This window comes from Protopterus annectens, chromosome 5.part0 (genome assembly GCF_019279795.1).
Source record: "Protopterus annectens isolate FY-2018-M chromosome 5.part0, PAN1.0, whole genome shotgun sequence".
NCBI lineage: Eukaryota > Metazoa > Chordata > Ceratodontiformes > Protopteridae > Protopterus > Protopterus annectens.
The window spans coordinates 1,695,312,852-1,695,328,207 of NC_056735.1; the positions used below are offsets into that span (position 1 = coordinate 1,695,312,852).

Genomic DNA, 15,356 nt, shown 5'->3' on the forward strand with positions numbered 1-15,356 from the left:
TTCTTCACCCATACCCCACATCTGTTTTTCTATCTCCCTATTTCCTTGGATGTGTGCATTTACTTGTGTTCCCCACTCATGTCCCATACCCACTGTTAGCTACTGTTAGCCCTGTGAAGTAGCTGTGATTGCCTTTTGCCTGTATTAATTTTTTATCAGAAATTTTACGGATTCTGTATTTTCCAGTGAATATATTTTTAGAAGCACACAACTTACAAAAACATCTGTAGTTGTTTGCGAATCTACTGGTGGGATTGCTGTAGATACATATTACTTTAAAAATCTTGCAGCTTGCATTGGACTTTTATAATTTCTATAGCTTTGTTAATGCACAGCATGGTTTAAGAGACACTTTTCATGAATTATGGAGAATATCTGACTGCTAGACAGTGCGCCAATGCTGCTAGTTATTTCTGTTTTACACCTACATATTCTAAGTTCACCGACAGATATTTGCATATTACAGTCTTATTGCAACTTTTATACAGATATTAGCAAAATGCACGAAATTTCACAAATGTTATAGAATCCTGCCACTAGAATTGTTTTAAATATGTTCACATAGCTATAATATGTTCTTCAAAAGGAATATTCCTGTAAAAAAAATAAATAAATAACTGCATCATAAATGGGTAAGTACCAAGCAACGTGGCTTAATAATACATTAATAATAACAATTATTACCAATGACATTATTACCTAATTATTCATTATTAAATAATAGTTAATAATTAGTAACATCATTAACAATAATGGTATTAATTTGGAAAAATGTTAAATATGAATAGCATTCATATTTCTTCTAATACTGCTGCAAAGAACTTGTAGGAGTGTTATCAGTATTGTGCCTTGTAAGCACGTTATTAGTAAAAACAAGTGGCTAACATGCAAAGATAAAGAAATGTTAATGACGTTTTTTCTTAGTAGTTAAGAATATATTCATACATGCATGAATGCCATGACAATGGTGTGACGGAGATGCAAAAGCATAACAACATTTAAAGCTTATCCATGAAGATCAAAAAATTTGCCATTGATACCCAACATCTACCACATATGGTTTCTTATATCCTAAGTGGTAATTGCAATAATTATTAAGAAGTGTAACATCTACAGATCTGTAAAAATAAAAAAAAAAATGTGTGCAAAAGTACTCAGTGATATTATAGGTCTATCAAGCAAGATAACTGGCCTACATCACCTTATTTGCTAATGCTTTTCATGCAGGGTAGCACAAATTAAATTGTTCACATGCAAAATGTAAGTAGATCGAGTCAAGCAAATAAAGTTTATGCAAACAAAAAGTACTGAAAACCACCTTCAGTGAAAAACTTTTTTGCAAGTGGACACATCACCCTGCAACCCCCATATGAGGGAAGACCATCATACCCTACAGCTTAAATATTCTAACTCCTTGGTTGGACAACAGTGGGGAAGAGTGCAACCTCAATGATCACTGAAAGTGGTTTATCTTTAGTGATTTTTATTCTCATGAATGGTATTTGCTTGAATATTATTTATAGAATCAACTTGCTCAGTTAAAAATGAAATATAAAATCAAGATCAAGTTTTAAGTTTTGAAACTAGTACTCGAGTGAAGGATCATTTCTTACCAAATAGGGCTGTAGTTTTATTCTATTTATTTGTTTATTTATTTATGCTGCAATTAGTACTTGTGAGGGATTAACAGTTATCTGAGGCATGGTGTCAGAATGTCACTTTTATAAAAACCTTTCAAGATGCAACAGGCATATCCATTAAATTCTGCAGACATCATGAGCAATAGCTAGCCACTGTTTTTTAAGCCTCCTACAGTTAAGAGTCCCTCTACTCTCATGCAATAGCTAAACATTGGAACAAACTACCCTCTGCCATCTCATCTACTCCTATACATGACTTTAAAAATTCACTTAAAAAACACCTCTCTAACACATGGCTCTGCAAATGTCCAAGTTAGCACTATTCTATTCTCTACATTCTTCAAACTCTGACCTCATGCTAACTCAGCACTTCCACTCCTCCTCTCTTCTTACATCTAATGCACTCAATATATTATATGACTTATTCATGTATTTACCTATCTCTGTTACACCTATGTACTAATCTGCCTGTCTCAAAGCAACCTTGTAACTGCAGTCCTACTTACTTAGCATCTTGTAACCTTGATATGTCCATTTACAACATATGTACTTAAATCTTACTGTTTATACATTTTTGTACATTGTATTTTATATGTATACTGTTAATGTTAATGTCATCTCTGGAGCTTTTCTCCTCGGGCCTCCACTGAAAAAGGACCTGTGTCCAGTTGGACTTTCCTGATAAACAAATGTAAAATAAAATAAATAAAAGTAAATTCTACAGATGTCACTCCTTCTGGTAGCATCTATACATACATAAAAACTGGAAACATGCAAGTAACCAAGTTAGTGCAGACTTTCCATTTCATGAAAATAGATTTGGGAAGTTTTCCAGAAGAGCAGTAAACCCATTCTTACAGTGTGATCAGCTGTGTACACTTTATAGTACAGCTGATTAGAATGTTTTGGGTTCCTATTACATGAACAAACTTTTCAAAGTTCGAATGTCATATGGTCGACACCACATGATTGAACTTTGAAAAGTTTGAAGGTTAAATGTAACGGCGCCGTACGGTGCAGAATGGGAGAATTTCCCTTTTCTGCACTGTGTTAGATATTATGAATTTAAATTAATTATGTTGTAAATATGCTGAAAGAAAAAGCTTGCTTAAATGCAGAAACAGAGTTTAGTAATATGTGATCAGCAACCATACTAAATGACTGTGGCTTAAAAAAATAAGACACTTGCTTATGAGTGTATTACACACACATCAAGAAAGCTGAACTTCTTACAGACGTGACAAGAATGTAATCTGCTTTCACTGGACAACAGGACATGCTTTTCTAAGAAAGTTTAAAAATGTGCTTTTTCTAATCCACAAGGCGTTTCCTTGAAGACAGTTTACTTATCAGCATTTACAGAATCCACAAGGCATTTTCTTGAAGACAGTTTACAAGGCATTTATTGAAGACAGTTTACTTATCATCATTTGCACAAGAACAGATGTGTTAGCATTTGCGTCATCAAGGCAGTATCTTTCCAAAACCTAGAGGGTGTGAGTTTAACTAAAATATGTATAAAAAGTCTGTATTAAATCTAGTTGTTAGGGGTATGGTAGGAACACATTTGGTGTTCTGAGGTAAATGTTATATCTCTCACATCATCTGTACTATATGAGAAGTAAAGTTGGAACAGTACTTTTAAGCTGTAACGTTTGTCCAGTTTGGTTTATTATAAAAGTTATTGGTTACTGCTCTTAAAGTCAGATGCTGTATCAGTGTATATTCTGCAAGTTTCTGTATGCAACAGACTGTGAATGCAAATATAACCAGACTTTGATTCCAGCTAGCAAGACTGAGTGTCTTAAGAAGACTTCAAATCCCACAGCAAGAGCAAGAAGCAGCAAGCAGTAAGCAGAGACAGCTCAATATAATTTTTCAATGGCGAGCTAGCCTGCATCTGAACCTACACTCTGCATTCAACCACAGGGGGAGTGATGGTAAGCCCTGCAGAGGGTTACTTCAGTTAAATTGCAGTAACTAACATTTGTACGTATGTGTCAATTCTGAACAGAAGTATTCCAGTTTATGCAGCTTGCAGTAGTAAAGTTTTTTAGACGTCTACATCCGGAGTGAGACAGAAGTTCCAGTCGCAGTGACATAATTTCGCTAAAGAAAAGGGGGATATCCACTAGCCCAATAGTTCACTGCCTGTTGTGCTTTCCCAGCTTCTCAAGTGACTTTGAAAAATTTCCAGCCATCTGCAACAACAGCCTGATCACCTGTTTTTTTGCTCACCGGTAAGACTTTTTTCTACGTCACATTTTTTTAGTATGGATGCTATTCGACGGTTTGGATATTAAACAGTTTGGATATTAGATTAAACAGTATGGATATTTTCATGCATAACTCAAGCAAATGTAAAAAATTGCAATGTTGGCATACACAGCACATTAGTAAATGTTAAACCTTATTAGGGCAGGTTGATAGTAAGGCATTATGCAAATGTATTACAATATTTAACTGGTATCTCAAAGAAAACCATGTGAAATATGACAAATGTTTATTGTGTGATTCAACAAAAACTGCATTTTGTGTATTATGTCATAAAAAAGAATTACATGATGTTGCTAAAACAATAGACTGTGAAGAAACTAAGGCTAAAGTGTTTCCATTATATTCAGATGTTAAACAGTTATGTCCTGTCACCACATGAGTCAAATCAGTTATTGATAGAACCACTAGTACATTTTGTTACAAAAAAAAATGTAGTAAACTTCTAAAAAAGAGACACAATGAGTTCAGGAAGTTTAGACAAGTTATACAAACATTTTTTCAAAAGTGCATAGGAGTTTCAGATTCAGCAGTACAGGTTCCTGAGATATATCAGGCAGACCATGAGGAGACTCTTAAACAACAGTTACAAGATGAAGAAAATAGATTAGCTGAACTGACAGAGACTGACTTCCTTCATACATTGGGAAAGAGTAGGAAACTACAGTTGATCTGTGCAAAAGAAATATATTTTATAATATGTTTGTGTTTTGAAAATGGTTAAGCTTACATGGTAGGATGATAGGATCTGACAAATCATTCTCAAATGTTTAAAACTTCCATTCAATTAAAGCAATATATTTATCAGTACTAAAGTAAAGTAGAGCGTATGACTGACATTCTCATAGCATAGTCAAAAGGTAAACAAAACAGTTATTGTATATAAAAATTAAATAAAAAATAGTTAATAAGAGTAATGATTTAAAGTCACAGGACTGACATGCATGTATTTTCTTTTTATACAACACACAAGAATAACAGGCAGACAACAGCAAATATAAATAATGTAAATATATAAATGTGTTTGTTAAGCTAATATCTATTTATTTTTTTACATTTTTTTATAATTGTATAGTAACACCACAACAAACAGTTAAAGTTCTGAATTTTAAAAAGAAATAAAATCACAGATGGTATTAGTCAAACAGTCTTTGTAAAATGAATGTCAGAACAGTTAAATAAATAAAAAAATACTGAAATCAAAAGTAAAAAAAATATATGATTAAAGGAAAAATGCTAAAAAGGGTTAACTGAAATGTGAGCTCAGACCTTCCTAGACTGGATGAATAGTTACAGGAAATGTTGAACAGATAAGATAAGAAACAAGACTGCCAGACAAGTGGCTTGAGTTTTTCTAAAAACTTATTATTTAAAACATAATTGTTAAAATGTTCACATGCAACACTATTTGGTAATTATAATAAAACATCACAATTGTGCATATATGTCACTGATAAAAAAAAAAAAAAAAAAAAACTTAGTTACATCAAGTATAGCCAACAGATGGGTTATAGTATACATACAGTTCAAATAAAGTATACAGGAGGGTACAGATAACTACTACTAGTAGAAATAGACAGCAAAGGCAACAGAAAAGATGATCATATCAGACAAAGGTCTATAGTTTAATAACCTAATAAAGCAAATTTATAACCAAAGTGTTGGGCTGACATATATTATAAAGCAGATATACAATACTGCAGTTCTGCAGGGGGAGGGGTACTTTATCAGTTTTACACTGTGTGAGCAGTATGTGTTGCAAAAGGGTCTGAAATAAAGCTAAGAGCAGAAGTTCCTTCTTAACAATACTCTTTCAGGGGGAGGGAAAAACAGGTATTAGTGTATTAGAAACTGGATTAAACCTGACAGGATAAGATATTTTACAAGTTAATAGCTATCATAATGGTTATTATTGTATTGTTTAGTATTAAATTGTATTTAAACTGTAAAGCTATACAAGAGATGGATTAAAAAAAACAAGAGATGGCTTAAAATTGATTAAAGATATACAAGAGAAAGTAAAGATATGTATAAATTGAGCAAGAATGGTCACTATTTTTTAATATGTTTTTGGCAAGACAATGTTGGTATAAAAAAGCATGAATATTTTTAATTGCTGAGTATGTAGTTTAAAATAACAGGACATATGCATTTGGTGCCAATTCCACTAGATATTTCTAAAGAGACATAAACATTTTCCAAGATTTTGCTTAATATTAATGCTATTAAATTTGTAAGATTAGACTAAATTTATTTTATAGTCTTTGTATGTACAAATACAGAAGAATTCAGTACAAATTAAATTAATGTCTAGCAATGAATATGTGTGAAAAACCATGTTTTAAAAAATTGGGTTCAGGATAGCTGCTAGATTGAAATGCATGAATAGCAAGCAGTCTGTGTAAATACATACTGTACAGAATACATTGTAATAAATTTAAAAGTAATTTGTCAAGTTGTAATATCACTGGTTTTACCCCAGTAAAATAGTGGGTAGTTCAAAGACATGACCACAATGCATAAATGCTTGCAGTAGCACATGGTTCTTGTCTCTTATAGTTAATTCAACAAGTTGCAAAGAGTTAATGAAACAGTTCTAAGTCATAAATTAAATTCTGTAATTGCAAAGGAATAAATTAATCAAGTTAAACTAAAGCAGACACAGATCATAACTGATAAAATAATTTCACAGAATGGTCTGCAAACGAAAAAGTTGTTAAATACATTCAGTTTTGGTAGTAATACTTAATATCATTGTATTAACTATGTAAAATTGCATTTTGATCAAAAGAAGACTAAAAGTTTGTTTCTTGTGTTTTCTATATAATGTGATAAAAAATACATATCAGTATAAAATGTTTTGAGTATGTTTAAAAACAGAGGGAATTGTTAGATATTATGAATTTAAATTAATTATGCTGTAAATATGCTGAAAGAAAAAGCTTGCTTAAATGCAGAAACAGAGTTTAATAATATGTGATCAGCAACCATACTAAATGACTGTGGCTTAAAAAAATAAGACACTTGCTTATGAGTGTATTACACACACATCAAGAAAGCTGAACTTCTTACAGACATGACAAGAATGTAATCTGCTTTCACTGGACAACAGGACATGCTTTTCTAAGAAAGTTTAAAAATGTGCTTTTTCTAATCCACAAGGCGTTTCCTTGAAGACAGTTTACTTATCAGCATTTACAGAATCCACAAGGCATTTTCTTGAAGACAGTTTACAAGGCATTTTCTTGAAGACAGTTTACTTATCATTTGCACAAGAACAGATGTGTTAGCATTTGCGTCATCAAGGCAGTATCTTTCCAAAACCTAGAGGTGTGAGTTTAACTAAAATATGTATAAAAAGTCTGTATTAAATCTAGTTGTTAGGGGTATGGTAGGAACACATTTGGTGTTCTGAGGTAAATGTTATATCTCTCACATCATCTGTACTATATGAGAAGTAAAGTTGGAACAGTACTTTTACGCTGTAACGTTTGTCCAGTTTGGTTTATTATAAAAGTTATTGGTTACTGCTCTTAAAGTCAGATGCTGTATCAGTGTATATTCTGCAAGTTTCTGTATGCAACAGACTGTGAACGCAAATATAAACAGACTTTGATTCCAGCTAGCAAGACTGAGTGTCTTAAGAAGACTTCAGATCCCACAGCAAGAGCAAGAAGCAGCAAGTAGTAAGCAGAGACAGCTCAATATATTTTTTCACACTGAAGTACGATCTCGGAGTTGGTATATTTAAGTAGCGGGATGTGGGGGGGTGCAGGGGGACTTGCACCCCTACTCGGAGCGTTAAGGTAAGTTTTATTTATTTTTTTTATGTTTTATTATATATTTGAAGTTTCAAACTTCGATCATATGTTGTCAAACATATGGGATTCGAAGTTTTGAAACTTTGAATATATAATATAGACCCGGATGTTTTCTGTCAAGAAGTCAATAAGGGGCACTGCTCTGTGGAGAAACCCATTGTTCATACTATGTGTAGTTACTTTTGTAGAATGCAAGTGAAATAAATCTTTTGTTATTAAACATACTGATTTTATGAATTAGAACTAGCTGCATTAAACATATATTAACTTTATGGTTAGATTATTGAATATGTTTTGTATTACTCCAAGTTACCAAAATTATGCCACTGAAAATTTATTATATGTTGTCAATATCACATCATGCATTTTAACTGTTTTTTAATAAAAGCACTGTTAGAAAATAAAAATAAATTCTCAAGTACTTTTTATCTTATTCTCCTGGTTGCTTCAGTGAATTCCACAATGAAAAGACAAAGGGTGGTGGTATACTTGTGAGTAAAACAAACCAAGCATAGGGAATTGTTGGAAAATTCAGTCAGAAGGTTCAGAGATTTGAAATAGATACCACTGTAAATGACTAGCAGTAATGGATGCTGGTACACAAAGTTCATAAGTACAATCATATTTTGATAGAAAGAACTAGGATAAATACTTGGGAACAGTCCATGTACAGTAACAAAGATATTGTCAAGGTGAAGTAGCCACAGTGAACACTGGCTTTAATAAGCTTAGAGAGTTGATCTTTATACTTCAGCACATTATCACATATGCAGGGATTTTTTCCTGCAAAAGCATTGTAAAGTAAAATGATCTTGAGCACAAATTCCAGAGCAACAGAATACTTCAAAAGAATGTATTATATTATTTATAGCAAGTCAATGTAACTATATTTATTAAGTTCTGTAATCTAAAATAATGTCTGTCTACTTTGCAATAAAAAGTAACATTAAGAAACATAGCCAACCTTGGGGACTGCAGCATAGTATGAGGTAAAATCTGTCTGAGATGCGAGTTGTAGGTTTCCTCTTTCTGTTCTTCTTCTGCTTCTTCTTCTTCTTCTTCAGGACTACCTACAATGACCACAGATGTACTTCCATCAACCATTACCTAAGTACAAAAAATATTTTAGTGTGATCAAAATGTATTACTCTCCATCACTAAAGCTAATGTAGTAGTTTTAATGCATTTATGTGACGCACACCTACACTATGGATACTGGGTGATGATTCAGTGGCAGTGCAAGGAATTAAATCATTTTTAACAATATCAACAATGACACACCTTTCAGTCTTTGTATTAGTAGCAGTTTTATCTGTAGAAGTAATAATAGCAGACACCTCAAACTCTTTCTGAGAAGTATTTTTGTTTTTACTGAGGTATATTTCTAAGGTAATTAGCAAATGAACCATCTTGTAAGGTATCTAATTCCTTAACCAGTCTTTTTAACAGGGGTCAATGCTTATTTCACAATTCTGGAGATTCAAGAACCTCTAAAGGTGTCATGATTGTAGATCATAAGTAAATGACATCAATAATACTGCATCATTTTCAAAGCTAGGTAAAAATGCACAATAAAAGCCCAAAACTGGGAAAACCATGGAATGATCTCACATAGTTTTATCTGGTTGGACATCTCCTCTTGTTTCTCTCTCACAGTATTTCATCTGGTTGGACATCTCCTCTTGTTGCTCCATTTGCTAATACGTAATTTAGTGCTATTGTTTAAATTACAGCTACTTTTTCAGGTGAGTTTGATGGTGTTAGTGTACTAAATGTACCATGATGGTAATAAACTTGGCTAAATGTGAGGAAGTAATTTTGGAAGAAGAAGTGGAAAGTAAGGTTGATCTCATGGCTGCAACCTGATTTTTAAGTCACGATGAATAGATAACTATGAAAACTATTGGATCTACAGAGGAATGTGTTATGCATAGCATGAGGTGTTTATCAGGACTGTTAGTTATGCTAGACATATGGGAATTCCTGCATAAGGAATATGATACGATTGCAAAAAATGACATTCGAGATTCCACAGATGAAGCATATGGGCTAAAGCTGTATATTGTGCTGTAGCTAATGGTTTTACTAGAAGATAAAGCCAAGAGAAGAAACTTGAGGTTGAATAGTGTTTTAGAAAATGAAAAAGGTACAGATTGGGATTTGGTCAAACTAAGATGGTGCTCTGGACCAGATTTACTAAAGGACTAATAAGAATAGAGAAAGCATATTGATTGCTTTTGTCTTATTCTGATAGAAGGTATGGTAAATCTAGGACAGTTTTGCTGCTGTCCATTTAAAGATATGAAAAGAAAAATAGATGCCACTGAAGTTACAACTGAGTAAAAGGTGCATAATGGAGGGACAACTTATTTTCACAGACTATGCCTTTTCTAAGAGTATACTGCAACAGAAAGAACAATTTTCCAAGGTGATCAGGGAGTGCAGGTGCCAGAAAATGAAATATTTTGTGCATTTCTGAAAGCCTATTTTAACAGGGATACAACCAGTCATGAGTGCAAAGTCAATAATGACAAAGCTGGAAAAGTTGCTACCACAATTGCCAGATTTTTTACATAGTAGACCTGTTGAATATTTCAGTTCAGAAGAACATGAGGCACAATAACATGAACAAGCTGATCAGATGAGAAAGTGAGAGAGTGATTATGTGTTCCTTGCCTGGTATGCAATGGCCTGGGAGGATTTACTTATCATTCAGATTAATTTAAGCTGTCATGCCTCTGTACCTGTATGCTGAAACCCAAATACAGAAATGGAGACTGAACTTATAAATCTCCTAGTTGCAAGTTTGTAAAATTATGTTAGTTGCTTGTTAAGTGTTATGAAAAGGGTTGGTGTGCGGTCATGTTTAAACATAATCATAAAAGATTTACTTTCTCTAGTGATGTAAATCGGTAAAGCCTGTAATGGTGACAATATGGACTTCATTCACTGCCACTGATGTAAGTACATCTCTAATGTAAGTATGCTCCTTTTCCTTTCACTTAGAATTGTTTTGATTATAGGAATACATAACAGGGATCAATGAACTACACCTATAAATGTGAAGGCATTATCTGAATTTTTAACAGTAAAACTTTATAACTGTTTTTTGTAATAGATCATTATTATTATGATTGAGGATATACAGTCCTTACACAGAAATATTTAGAATGATAAAGCAATAAGGGTGTTGAATATAACACCTCTTATTGCTTTTCAGTGCATGTTTTGCATAATGAATAAACAAGATGTTTAAGTAATTTTTCAATAGGTGGTCTGTTGATACAACTTAGATTTAAACTGTATTTAAAATTCTTATGCGTATTTTATGCACTATAATAATAATGATATTGATATTACAGTAAGCAACCTATACATCTTTCAGTCAGGATCTGTGTGTTGGTGTATGTGCTCAAAGTGCATGAAAATGAAAGGTTTGCATTTATTATGTAGATATATTTTAAAGTATAAAAGGACACCCACTATAATGTTCGGTGTATGCATAATGTGTCATCAAGGTACTTAATAATGTTACCAATATTGTTAAACATTTGCAAATACAAGTTTTATATTTAAACTATAGCTATAGAGACTTGTATGTGCTTTACATACTATAAATTCTAGAGGTTCTACCATAAAAGCACCATCTCACAGGCTAAATAAAATAAATGTCTTCTTTCCAGACAGAAATAAAACACAAAGTCCTAGAGACTCCTTAGAGTGAGTCAGTCTGCAAAAAATATATGTATATATTTATTGACTACACAATGTTACATTTCATAGAAAACTGCTTTTAAAGATATCTAATACAAAAGCAATATTAGAATAATACAATAAATAAAATGATTATTATTGGTTTGGTTGCAAGTTGCATTAGTAACCAACCACAATAAACCATGAATCTCCTTTTATATGATAAGAACAAAATAATGAACTAGGCACCACAGTCTCTGAAAAAACTCTTTAATATTTATTTATTTATTTATTTTATTTTCTTTGCCAGGAAAGTCGGACTGGATACAGTTCCTTTTTCAGAGACAGCCCAGGGAGAAAAGCTCCACATTTACAGCAGGGCAATAGTACAAAATATCACAACATTACAGCAGAGAAGTAACACGTAGATACAGTGTAATACATACAGAGTTCTTAATACATCAATTTTACATATATAGACTAAGATTTATACACATTTCTAATAATACTGCAGATTTAGTGCTTTCGTCTTTTAGCAAATGACTTCACCAGAATCTATATCACCATTTTCAAATGCAGTTTAAATATTTAAAAAGTTAGTCACTTGATCACCAATCAATCACTCAGTCTAAATCTTAAACATATACACATCACTCATGTAAAAAAAATCTGTTTCAACAGTATAGAAATAAAAAGTATGTTTATAAAGATATATGTGTAAACATATATATGGTGCTTCCAGCCAGTGAAGCACCACCAGGCACAGAAGAGGTGTCCTTCTGGGTGTTCCCAACTACAACCACTGGAGAAGCAGCCCAAGATCTGGTTTGGGGAGATGCAGGGGATGCCTGGGCCTGTCAGAGGATTATAGATTTAGGCTTAGCTATTGACACTGCCATGGCAGCTGCTATACAAAACTGTAAAATTAAAGGGGAGAAATAACATTACATTTATCTTAAAAGAAAGGATAGTGACAAAGGGAGGGAAGGGAGTGAGAAAAAAATAACTTTACATACCATCTATATGAAACATGTGACAGAGGATATCATAGAAATATCCTAGTACAATATCTATAAACAGCTACATAAAATTACTTATCTAACTACATGGGTATATGATACGCAAAGGCTGCTGTGCTGTGATGTGCTATCTTAAAGTAGTCACGGGTATCTATTCTGACAGTTTAGTAATTGTGCTTGTAGTAGTCATATAGGAGTATTAATTTCTCTAGGAGTCCCACAAGGCTTCATTCTAGGACCACTGCTATTCTCTGTTTTTACTAACAACCTTCATACTGCCACACTCCATGCTTCTGTCATCCAATATGCAGATGACTCAACCCTAATCTGTGCTTCCCACTCCACCCAAACACTGCTACAACTAACATAATCCTCCTTTCTCGCTGTAGAAACATGGCTGTCCAATTCACAACTTATATTAAACCCCAACAAAACTAACCTTCTTATTTTTCCACCCACACAGCATTCTTCTCATAACATCACATTTAGCATCACCTCCAGCAATAACATAGTCATATCTCCAGTTAATCACACCAAACTCCTAGGAGTTGAAATTGACTGCAATATGAAATTTGACATACATATATCTAATGTCATTAAGAAAGTACATAAAAAACTTGCCATGCTATACAGAAACAAACAATTCCTAACTCCACCAGAGCCACTATTGCACAGACCCATCTCATCTCCACTCTTTTGTATGCTTCACCAATTTTCAAAAATCCGACCTTACCAAGCTGCAAGTATGTTATAAAAACATTGCATAATTTGCAACCAATACTCCCAACAGTTCACACCACTACACTCCTCTCAAAACACTTAATTGCCTTCAACTTCCACATCTCATTCTCTATAATCAACTTATATTGGCCCACAAACTACTTCACTACCCTGAAAAAATCCCTGCTCTACAAAACATTATTCACCAAAGCACCAAAACAAGGGTCCTAAGATCCAGTCATAACAACCTACTAGATATAACCAATCTCAATAGCTCTGCAGGTATATCCCTCTATAGCTACACTATTGCCAAACATTGGAACAACCTCCCCTCTAACATCACATTCGGCACTTCCATTACCTCCTTCAAGAAGTCATTAAAATCTCACCTACAACAATCATGGCCTTGTAGCTGTGACAACCCTGATTAATTCTTCTGCACTGCCTACTGCTCTTTTACCAATACCCTTACTCGCTACTCCCTACTACACCACTAATATACCCTTTCTTCTGGCTCCTAACTACTGGTACTAACCCCTCATCCTATTTTCCTTATCTTCTCCTATTAGCTCCTGAACTACAACTCCTTCAACTAGCTTGCCTCTATTACTATATCATCCTTAATATCCTTCTCCTTTTTCTCTACTACATTCTCTATTACTCTCACTCTCACTACTCAGAATCACACTACTATATGTTCTCCCTAATCTATCCTACTTTCACCACACTCTCTCTCTCTACACGACTACCACTTTTCTGTTTCCTCTCCCTTCTCTGTCCTACTTCCAACAAGCCAACACCTCACCTAGTTTGGCAACTTGTAATTCATTCCTTTCTCAAGATCCAACCAACCTTCCAACTATACAAATAATGTATTAATGGTCATTTAAATTGTTTTAAATCCAAAACTGAATACCTCTCTGGAATATTCCTAGCTGTATCTATCATGACAGTGTCCTGCGTGTAATCTCTCTATATATCTAAATGTGTTATGTAAAATGATCATTTCTCTTATGTGCATGTATACTTTATGTATCTCTGATGTATTTTCAAAGTGAGTGATGTGAACATATCTAACAAATGTTAAAATTATGTAAATGTTATTACCTGTATCTGGAGCTTTTCTACCCGGGGCTCTGCTGAAAAAGGACCTTTGTCCAGTCGGACTTTCCTGGTAAACAAATGTAAAATAAATAAATGAATAAATAATCTGCCTAGAAAGTTATAGGACATCAGTGTGTCCATTTGCCATTCTAAACATATCCCGTGGTCTAATAATTGCATGTTTACAGGCGTAAAACTGCAAAGGTCACACACAAACTAACTTATTAACTGTGTCCTTCACACTCTGAATAGCATTCATACTGCACTTAGAAAACCTGTACACCTTAATACACCCACACTTACCAGTCCTGGGTGACTCACATGCATGCTGCCTTCACAAAACATATAAAAGAATATCATTTCCCAAATCATTTTAATTATAGAAAATAAATAATGGATAACCACCCCTGGAAAATTTGCTTGCCTGACACTAGTCTAAATAAATGAACCATTTGGTCCTTCACAATACTCTCTTTTTGGTTCATAGAATGGGAACTCTGGTACTGCAGGAAATCATTCAAAAATATATCTTTCCTGAACCCCCTTCCTTGTTCCACCACTTTTGTATAGAGTGATATCTAGGTAATTTATTTCTTTGGCTGACCATTTGTGGATAAATTTAAAAAAAGAATTGTACTGTTGAGAAATTACAGTTGAATAACTGTTTATGAGCGTGGCTTAAGGCCAGACAAGTCTCTAAGGGGCTTCAGGTATGGAAGTACCATAATAGCTTAATTAAATATTCTATTTTACATGAAGGCCTGATCAATTTGGGTTTGATCTTATGGCATTGCTTATTAAAGATATTGAAAGACAACTTTGTTACTGTAATATAGAGGATTATGATTGGTTTGCCGATCATAACCTGCTTATTATATGCTCAAGACATGGTCCGGATGCTAAGAAATTCACCTCGAGAGATGAATTTTGGCATCCATGTTGAGAACTCATAATAAGAGGCTATGTCTGGTGAAACGATCATAATTCTTTGTACACAGAATAAACAAAAAATGATTGATTTCAATAATTGGCTTAGTTTTTGGTGTCATTCCAAGGGGATCCATTTCCCATCTGGCTGGGAAGCC

The 15,356-nt window shown here is 33.6% G+C and overlaps 1 protein-coding gene across 1 annotated transcript in view; it reads right to left on the bottom strand.

Annotated features, from left to right (window-relative positions):
* SPAG17 (sperm associated antigen 17) overlaps positions 1–15,356 on the bottom strand; it is a 3,638,922-nt gene that overhangs the window by 960,020 nt on the left and 2,663,546 nt on the right. The window contains exon 33 of the mRNA XM_044071485.1: positions 8,700–8,842. Coding sequence (XP_043927420.1) covers positions 8,700–8,842 — 143 coding nt within the window. The remainder of the gene's footprint in view (positions 1–8,699; positions 8,843–15,356) is intronic.